The 11,248-nt window shown below is 34.5% G+C and overlaps 1 protein-coding gene across 1 annotated transcript in view; it reads right to left on the minus strand.

Annotated features, from left to right (window-relative positions):
- LOC113119937 (enhancer of filamentation 1-like) overlaps positions 1 to 10,174 on the minus strand; it is a 32,466-nt gene extending 22,292 nt beyond the window's left edge. The window contains exon 1 of the mRNA XM_026289686.1: positions 9,955 to 10,174. Coding sequence (XP_026145471.1) covers positions 9,955 to 9,966 — 12 coding nt within the window. The 5' untranslated portion in view covers positions 9,967 to 10,174. The remainder of the gene's footprint in view (positions 1 to 9,954) is intronic.
- Positions 10,175 to 11,248: the final 1,074 nt, after the last annotated feature.

The raw sequence follows: 11,248 nt of genomic DNA on the forward strand, positions 1-11,248 counted from the left end.
CAGAACTGATCTGGAAATAGTCCATTCAAAGCATTCACTATCACGGCAACATGTTTCCTCTTGTGCAAGGTTTCTGTGCAAAAAGAAGAAATTAACTTCACTACAACTACAGTGCAACACTTTTAGAAGAAGTAGGTTACTACATTTCACAAACATTTGACGTGCATCTTAGAATGAACCCTGATCTGTAAAACCAAATTAGCCATCAACTACCTTCCACTTCAGAGATGACTGTATAAGAAAACATGTTATCTACATCCAAAATTAAAATTCCAGTCCTTTGTTGTGATAAATCTATCTGTAATATCATTGGATGGCAACAGACTTAAACAAACAGAGATAAATCAATGCAGTAACAGTAACTCTGATTAGATTTTTTTAAGGTTTAGGTTTTTCAGTGCGTGCATATAAACCACAGGTGTATCTGGATATTGTGGATGCAAAGCATTATAAAGTGATCTAATCATTGGTTTATTCTTGTCCCACTACACACATTACCTGCCCTGATGGTCTGGGAAGCCCCAACCCTTTAATGTTAAAACAACGTCCAGAAAGTGGTTTGTAATTGAGCTGTAAAGTTACATGACATAGGGTATTTTTCTGGACTCATGAACGGTTTGGCCTTCTTATAAAAACAATTAACCACAAATTCAGGAAAGGGCTATTATAGTTAACAACAAAAATAGAACTGATTTTAAATTAATACTGAAAAACATTCAAATTATTTATAACAACTGTAAAATTAATACAATGATACTAAAACAACATTGATTTAGGATAAAGAAATTCAGACTTGTTCAATTTAAATGATGAAACTGAAATTATATTAAAATCTACCAATGATACATATTCAATGAGCATGATGGCCGATATAATGTTTTATTTTTATATAATTAACGAGTGAGACATACAATATGCATTGTAATAAATTAGACATGTGCCGGTATTCGGTAATGCGATATATAACAATAATTAATTATATGCATGCTATTGTTATCATTGGCACTTAATACATTTTTGTATATTTCTTTATTGCATTTAAATGTCCAGTTATTTTTGTTATAAGGAAAAAAAGTTATTAAACCAGTTATACTGTATTGTGACAACACTTTTTTGCAAATAAATTTCAACATCATGATAATACCATATACCGTGATAAAAGCATGATCAATTAATCGCTTGAAAATGACATGAAACATGAAAACTTGATCCTTTAATCAATATATATATATATATATATATATATATATATATATATATATATATATATATATATATATATATATATATATTTTTTAATTTACATTTGCATGATAAAACACTGAATGCTTACATTATAAATTGGATGAAATGCAAATGGAATTTCATTTGGCCAGTCCTAAAGAAAAATATTTTTACTATTTTTTATTTTTTGTGGCTAGACAGTTTGTGTTTATATAGTAAACCTGTATGTTGAGGAATACGTGCTAACCAGCACAGAACTTGAAACCATTGCACAACAAAAATGACTAGTGTATGGTAAAGCCTCCCTGCTTCTCAAGAACACTCTCATTGGGTGGTTTTTGGCTTTGCCCCAGTAAAATCATCAAGGCTGATTATGTAGGTAAATGAGCACGTAAAAAACACAATTCCCCCAACAACGCTGCCAAAGTCACCAAAACACTGCAGAAATCTAAACCCTCAGGGTGCAAAAAAGCACTATGCAAAAAAAGATTATTAAATGGCCAATAAGCAAACCCCCTACCTTGCGAAAAGTGGTGTGTTCCTCCAGTGAAATGGAGTGGTGTGAGAATTAAGGCCAGCTCACTTTAACATTCCCCTGGAGGGAGGGTGGTGTGGATAGGACTAGTGAACCAGGACCTTTTACCCTAATTTCACTCAAATAAATATAGAAGATAATTACCATAATAACTCTAATACTACCTGATGACTCAACTTGGCCATTGCACTGAATGAACGAGAGACTGGCTATGAAGGGTTGCGTTTACTTTAGGTAATTCTTGAGCTGGTTTGTCTGTCTTGACACCTTAATGCAATATGTCATGCTTTGGCAGAAATTATAGCTGCTGAGTTTACTTGCAATTAAACCGCCTTTAGCAAACAGACGATAACAATAATAGCAGCAAAACTTAATCGATAATTTCATGCCTGAAGCCAAAACACAATGGAGTGCTCGATCAATGCTCTCTTACGTACAGTAAGTTACACATGAACAACTGGTAACTAGAACATGCATCAAAGAGACTGGGGATTTTTTCAGAAAACTTTACATAACACATTGTGAATTAAAGTCATTTTTCATTTGTCATATACCATGTAGCTAACATCACTGCAGCGAAATGTTGAATTCAGTCTCTATGCTGATATGGTGAATTTCAATCTTCAAAATAATCTGGACATGTTCTTGATTGGTTTTATGAGATTCTACTGACAATAAAAAAAAAAGATTGAACAATTCTGGCATAAAAATACAGAATATTCAGTTAACTGCAAACAGCAGCTCATCACAATGCAGTGATAGAGTATAAAACAAATGCAACAAATTGATCTGCAGCTGCAGAATGATCACAAGCCAAGCACGAGAGTAAAATTAGCTTTAAATCTGGTGGTTTGAACGCTGACACTCTGGAAACTCCCACCGGGGGGCTGATTTCATAGTGACACATATTTTGACTATGTTGTAGTAGTTGTGCCATGTTTCTCTTTGCATTTGACCAATCAATAAAAGGCTGGCAGGAGACACAAAAAAAGGGTTGTCTCATTTCAGTGGTGGTGTGATGTTAGTATTAGTTATCCCTCCCTTTCCCTCAGCACTGTGAATCAGTGATCGCCCACACTAATGCCGACAACACGAATTACAACACCAGCAAAAACCCCCCGCCCACCAACCACCTAACAAACACAGCCCAGCCAACATGACAACCTCAAAGAATCATACAGCGCAGACTTTTCCTTTAACACCTTTAGACCACACTAGCATTTCTGAGCATTTGCACAAATCTACGGTTAGTTTGGTGTTCAAATGCTGTAGGCATTGACAAAATAAGACTTGTGGTTGCCAAAAACTGGCAACCTCTCAGCATAATTTCTGAAAACCAGAACCAGATTGTTGTAGGTGGGGCGTAATGACATTTACGCTTATAATCATTGCAATAAAATGCAAATTTTACATCATAACTGCTTATTAAGAAAACCACAGGGAGTCTTAATAACCCTTTAACTGTCACCCCGTCCCGTATACGGGATGCCTACATTTACCTCACTATATTACAATTAAATCTAATCTAATATTGACAAACTATATATCATTGGAAAGGTCTAAGGCTCCCAAATATATATTTTACCAATGTTTTTTGTAAAAAAAAAAATTATGTAGGAAAAGTAATAGATTAATTTATGACAAGAGTGCACCCTCAAAAATCTACATTATAAAACGAGTTTTGACCTTTGTTTTAAAAAAATACTTCTTTGTTGCCTTTTTCTCTGTCACATTTTTTAAATCATCAGAAATTATATATAAACTGAAAACTTAAAATCTCAAAATTCATCCTTTAAAACCTATTTTGAAATCAGACATTACCATGTAAATAGTACATCAAAAATGTATCAATTCATTCATGAATTATAAAAATGTAAGTTTGGATCGTGCACTATAAATCTATGTTCAAAAATGTGAGTGACAGTAAGTTATTTGGCTTTTTTATTCTATCATTACAAGACTTGTTGGAACTAGACATTTTTTTACCTTCAGCTTGAAGCTTGTCTTCAGCATGGCATCTTAATTTTTAAAAAATAAATAAATAAATAGATAAATTAATTAATAAAAACGAATATATTAATAAATAATGTGGAAATGTAAATAAATATAAAAATCTATATATTTAAACAAAGCAAAAAGCTATATAAGAGAAATAGACTGCTATAGCTCTTGACTTGACCTTGACCTTAATGTCCTGTTGATGTCAGGATTACAGTATTTTATTTTATTTCAGATTATTCCCAACAAAACATTTCTCATTTTAATTTAGTTTAACTTGTGTACTAAAATACATAATTAAAAAAATATGAAATGCAACAAAATTACAAAAAAATTACTAAAATAAAATATGGACATATAAAGTAATTTCACCATCTATTAATAAAAACTAACTAAAAAATGTAAAAATAAAAACTAATTTTACAAATTAATAAAAACTATCCCAAAGGCACTAAAATTTCACTGGTTGTAATTTTATTTAATCATTAGGTATAGCTGCTGGCAATGAAAACTGCATAATGCTGCATTTGTAAGGCCTCCAAATACTGAAGGAGACAGTGTAAATGAACAGAGAGGTAATCGGGTTCACTCATCCTGTGGGAGATAGTTTAAGCCATAATCCCCCCCAAACCAGCTAGCGACTTGGATGTGGGATAGATTTATGATGTCACAGCAGGGACAAGAGCGGGAAATGTCATCTCAATTTCACACTTCTCGTGAAAGTCTGTAGTGGTCGGGCACAGATAAGTAGTACATGAGCTCGCTGTAAATTACTTTCAAAGGATTTTGGGTCAATAGGGCAAGCCTGTTTCGCTCTGACATGTCTAAATGAAGCAGAAAAACATATGTCCTCAGAAACCGCTGTGTGTCACGAGACTAACACTAGAAAAACAACACCTGTTATTTCTTAGCAGTGAGCTCACAACACTAAAAATATTTACATTCTAAAAATGTTTTAAAAGAGAAATGTAGTTTATGGTGTGTCTGTGTGTGTGTGTATTGACTAGGACAAAAGATGACAAAAGATCTTATGAAAATATATTTAAAAATTATTTTCATTGCCATTTTTAAATACAAAGAAATAAATAATAAATAATCAAATAAATACAACTACATAAATATAAAAAAGTAACTAAATGAAACACTGGAAATTAACAATGAATGACAAATCCATTAAAATATTTCCAGAAGAATGAGGTCAGTCTTTAAATAGTGATGACTACAAATAAAGAGAAGTCACAAAGTTCAAGGGAAACAGTCCCACACTATCACGCCAACCTTATTTGCTTCCCTCGTTAGCAGCTGTCAAAGTTCCTCTTATCTGACAGTTTGCCATCCCACCTTTTGACTGCAGATAATCGCTCTAAATCACCACAAAAGGCAAACTATCCTCCTTCGGATTTCAAATGGATCAATCTAATCTAGTTTACCTTTCATTGGATGCAAACAAACTCTTGGCTTTCTTAGTTTGTCGGCAATTGTGGAAGAATGATGATCTGAATTCTGAAGATTTGTTTGTGAATATAATCCCACAATCCAGGCTTGATGAATAAACTTTTGAATCTCATATATGGGTCACTAATCTGAATATTGGGGGTCGGTGTGCTCTTTAACATCTTTGCGGGTTACGGTTCTGAAAGGTTCACAGTTTCTTATTTGATGCATCTTTGCAACCCCCCATGTTCGTATATGCAGGAGGGTTCTCGGCTCCTTCAGAATCATCTCTTTTCTTTGTCCGTGCCTTTCAAACAGAGCAGAGCTGTGCTGTGGAGCGCTGGTTGAGACCTGCTCTCTGAATAGCCCTTGTTCTTACCCTGGGGAATGTGGAATGCCTGCTGAGAAGTGTTCTTTATCCACAATACCACCCTGACGTGGCCAACACACACACACACACAGACCAAACACATGAATATACAGACACACACATTCACTCACACAAAAGTCTTCATACTCCAGTGTTCTCCAATAGATGGAAACGAGAAGTGATTTTAAATTGAAAGACCTTTCAGTGAGTTCCTTTATATTTAATAACTTCCCACACACCTAAAGATAAATGTTATTGCTCTTCATTGAGTTTGAGTTCTCAGCTACGTTATCAATCCTGTCTTATCGTTGGCTAAAATTCTAGAGAAATAATGCAAACAAGATTTTTGTTAATAGTGTAAAGTAATATGGATTGAATCATTAAGATAATTAGGTTATCTATATAATTATGTTTTCTGTATAATTAGGCAAAATCTGATTAGAAATGTGTTATATCGAGTTCATATAAGAACTCTCACTTTGATTGACTATTTTGACAAATGTTTCCGAAACACCAGGTGTGGGAAGCTTATTTCTGCCATTGGAATAAAAAATAAATAATTTGCAAGTTCACTCACAATTGCAAGTTTATATCTCACAAATCTAATTGTTTTCTTGCAACTTTGAGAAGAAAAAAAAGTGAGATATAAAAATATTTCAAAAAACAAAAACTCAGAATTATGAGGTTAACTCGTAACTCATTTCAGAAACTTAGAATTGCAAGGTATAGATTCTAGTATAAACAGAATCAGGATAAAAAGAATCTGAATGATGTCTTTTTAACTTAAAATTGTAAGTTTAGAACTAGCAATTGTGAGATATGAACACAATTCTGAGAAGAAAATTCCTATATAAACTCTCAAATATTCTAATTTGTGAGATATAAGCTCTCAATTGTAGAAAAAAAAAGAAAAAGAGAGAGAGATTAAAAACTTGCAATTACCTTTTTTCTTTTTTTTATTCCATATTGGAAATTAAGTTACCATTTGATTGCTAGGGAAATATTAAATTCCGAAAATAGGGAGACTTAAGCACAATTTTTATTGTGGTCTCCGTTTAATCTAGGAATGAGATAGATCATTCCTTTCTTTGATTTTGCTGTCAAATAAAAATCACTGATGTTAATTTTCTCTTTCAGACTCACAAAATCACATTCTACCCTTTCTCTGCCTTGCATTTGCCATTTCTGTTCATTTCAGTGGGGCAACCCCCTATTTTTTTCCCATCAGACACATTGAGAACAATGTACATTTCCAAACAGAACCCTCTACTTAGACTACAGCCTAGAGAAAAGAGAAAGAAAAACAAATCCCAGAACGTTTACTTCACCTAATCAGTTCTTTGTGCCTGTCAGGCTATTTGTGCCACAGTTACATAAGAGTGAAAAGAAAGCAGGAAAGCAGGGTACAGATGTTTGAGTGTGGCTGGGTGTTTAGAAGGAGGGGTTGGCTCTCATTTCGATGTGCTCCTGAAGGAAAATCGATGGCGTAACAGTCTCAAACTGTTCCCAGATCCCCATGTCTGTTAAAACAGGCTGCATGAGCTCCGAAATCTAATAAGAGGGCATACAGGTCTGCTTGTTTGAGGATTATTTGTGTGTTATGTATATCCTCCCACCTGCGCACCTGCTGGAAAACATAGGCCTGGTTTTGACTGACTTTTGGGATGTGTGACGTCAAGATATGGACCACGTGACTGAAAGATGAGGTCTGTTCAGTGTCTTCATTGCTCCAAAGGTGGAAAACTGGCTCTGGTGAGAACTTCATGTTTAACGTACATCCCCCTCATGGACTGTGTGAGGGACTTCCTTGATACCCCAAAAGAACCAGTTAAGAAACCTTTGTTTTTTAAGAGTGCTTGTGCAAGTAAACAGGTTAAACTGAGGAAGCATGGCCTTAGTTATTCTGTCAGCTGTCTGTCCACTCTGTTTGGCAGATAGTTATCAGACCGTGAACCGAAAACAGCCTGTGTGTCACTCAGGGTGATGTACATCAGTTGTTCTGCGTCAGAAACCACACCAGCGTGACCAGTTTGCCCCTGCGGCCCTGACCCTCTAATTCCCTCCGGTAAAAGTCCTCCACAAAGTAAACCAGTCTCTGAGGCAAAGATGCTTTAAAAGTTTCAGAAATGCCAGCAAAACAAAGGAGCTCTCTGTGTCAACAGGAGATGAAAGGAAATTGGATCTGTTTTGATGTAACTTCCTCTGAAGTTATGCGGTGAAACTCACAAAAACTTTCTGACTTTTTTAATAAGTATTTATTATTTATTAATTAATGTATTTATGTTCTTATTTTTTTATTTATATAGATTTTTTTTAATATATAATAATAATTAATTAAAAAAACATGTTTTATATAGATTAGTCAAAATAATCTTTTCTTTTAAAATAAACATTTATAATGTTACACTCTAAAAAAATGCTGGAATGTTTAAACCCATCTTTGGGTCAAATGTGGACTAACCAAACTTTTGGGTTAAAAAAAGGTATTTTAAAAATTTAACCCAACAACTGGGTTATTTGAAACAACCTAGCATTTTTTTAGAGTGTACAATATATATATATATATTTTTTAAATAAAGTTATTTAGAATTTTCAATAAAGAATTTTCAAATATCCACAAAATTAAGCAGCATAACTTTAAAACTGACAATAAGAAGTGTTTCATAAGCACCAAATCACCATTCAATGATTCCACATGATCATGTGACACTGAAGACTATTGGCTTCTGAAATTTTTTTAATGATTTTTTTTTTTTTCATTTTTATTTCACATTATTAATATATTCTTGCAGATAAAGACAATAAATGCAGCTTTGGTTAGCATATTTGAGAGAGATCGCAATAGAGGCTCATTGCCATACTGTAGAGGGATCCAAACAGTCTGATATGCGCTAACAGTCCGTGTCTTGCCAAGTACTCCACATTCCCCAGATAGTGTGAAGCAGACAAAAGCATTCCATTCAGGAAGAGCCACTCGATCCTCCTACCAAAGTAGGAAGCAAATCTTCCCAAAGGGCTGAAAGCCTCAAAGACTATGCAAATGTGAGAGGGAATCGCACACAAGGGCCAAGTTTCTCCTGAATGAAAATCTGCCCTCATGCAATGTGCACTTGGATTGGAAATACAGATTTAGCCAAAGTTTAGGCACACTTTTGAGTGCCCCAAAATCAGCTGGGAAAACCTTTGAAAGTATGGCGGAGTTCTGTTTTACACAAAAGGTCATTTTACTTAAAAAGTCAATTTTAATATATATATAATGAAAGTGAATGGGGTCTGAGACTGTCAAACTATAAAATTATTAAATAAGCACCATAAAAGTATCATTAAAGTGATAAGACTCATGCACAATATTCTAAGTGATCTAAAGCCATATATTCATCCTGTATATCACACAAAAAAATGATCAAATCAAATTTTAATAACAATAGAATAAGTACAAGTATAAAGATATAGAATTCATTAATGAGTCTATTCATCATTTTCGAATGACGGCTATAAAATCACTCTCAGAAAACAGTCCCAGTGTAAAGGGCAATCTATGCACAAATCAAACATGGACGTGCACATAAAATCCTGGAGTGGTTTTATTTTCTGTCTCCACCAGGAACACTTAGTATAACAGCAACCCTGTTACTTTGAACAAAATGCATGCTGTTTGCTTTAGGACAACACATTACACAATCGCAGTGAGGCTCAAATTGGAAAAGGGGCTGGAGACTGGGCTAATGAATGGCCCCATATATCCTCAAGTGGCTCCGAGTAACCTGAGTTGAAAATGCAGAGTGTAAATCACATCATTTATTACAAGTCTTGCTACAATAGAGCTCAAAGAGTGCTTTTGTGTCATGGTTGTAATAAATGATGTGATTTGCACTTTGCTTTTGGATCATACCAGCCATGCAATAAATGAATGGTTGGTTACGCACACAAATGACTGCTGTTCAGAGCTGGAGCCAGCCTTGTTGTCAAGTTGAGGAGTATTTAACTAGTGAGATACCATTGGTACTAAAAGGGAAGGATGCTTAATCACATCCTCTATTGAATTTACATAATTTGCCCCAGTATAATAAACATTCACACAATAATGGCACATATAAATAAAGGTAACATAATGTACAATGTACAATTTATACCTCTTTGCATATTATCTATCTATCTATCTATCTATCTATCTATCTATCTATCTATCTATCTATCTATCTATCTATCTATCTATCTATCTATCTATCTATCTATCTATCTATCACAGTTGCGCTTTCATTTAAAGAGTCATAGAAATCCCTTCTAAGTTTGATAAACATGTAAACTCTACACATTTTACTTTAGTAAACATATGAGTTCCATTATAACGTTAGTTTACGGAAATAGCTCGCATGAATGGACAGTCACTTACTTTGTACTTCATTTTTACACGTCTTTCGCTCTTCAGTAACTCCAGTAAGAAACAAAATCCGTGTTCAAGGTCAGGAGAAACTCTTCTTTTAGCGTTTAAACGAGACTAGACGCGTATTATGCCCATGTTCACTGTGTATCGCAGGAACGGAGTGATAACGGTGAATGTGCTGCGCGCTCGAGGGTCTGTGTATTCATCTATCGCGAGCGGGAGGAGCGCGCACTACTCTCTGCTAACCTGCGCGAGCTCATTTGCATAACGCACACTGATTGGTCAGGACCTTCCACTCGTGGATCGTGATGTCACCGCAGTCAGCGGACTAGACGCTGCGGAATTCAAAGAGTGAAAACTTTTTATAAGCCATAAAAGGCGGCGTCGATATTTCCTCGGAAATAATACAGCGCAGTTATTAACAGATTATAGTATGAGCTCACTGTCCTAGATATTAAGGAAGGGATAAATTAAGTGATGACACACGTACACTTTGACCAAAACGCATCTTGGCTTTGTGTTTTTCAGTTTGTTTACAACTTTGATAAACACTTCTGTACACCACCTGGTAAATGATTTTACTCCAGACCAATAAGATCAAGGTTTCCATATGTTTTATATACACACACACACACACACACACTTATACATGGAATTCTTTAATAAACATTTTTGACCTGAAGTAATGGATACAAATGTACTGCCTGGGGATTTTGATCAAGATCTTTTAGCCCTTGATGTCAAACAGCTTTAATAGGTTTATTTGTCAAACTTTAAGTCATCACTGTAGGCAGGCATTACATGAGTGGTGAATGTACCAACCATGACCACAGGCACTAGAATAATGAGACTATTACATAAGATCCAAGATGATTATTCAAATGTGGATGTGGCTGGGATTGATGCAAGAAGGATTTTGGTTTATTTTTTCCAGTCATTCTTGAATTCTAAATACTAACATGGTTCCAGATGACCTTTTATTGACTGGACTGTTTAAATTCTCGCTAATGAACGCTTTGTTTTTGCTGGTTTTTAATTTGCCATGTCATTTAAGAGACAAAAAAATTTAGCAGTTGAACTACGAACTACATTCATATTGTGGTTTCCTGTTGTGAAATGAGGTTGATCATAAGCCATGAACAGTGTAGCTTGTTTGCTTGCTTATTTTTTAGAAGATATGTTACCGATATATTTTTTAAATATCTAATATAATATGTATATATATATATGTAAGGTCTCACTGTACATGTTTCATATCGATCTTAAATTTAAAACAAAGTAATAAGTTGTGGGAAATGATAAC

The sequence above is a fragment of the Carassius auratus genome, chromosome 19, assembly GCF_003368295.1.
Source record: "Carassius auratus strain Wakin chromosome 19, ASM336829v1, whole genome shotgun sequence".
Lineage (NCBI taxonomy): Eukaryota > Metazoa > Chordata > Actinopteri > Cypriniformes > Cyprinidae > Carassius > Carassius auratus.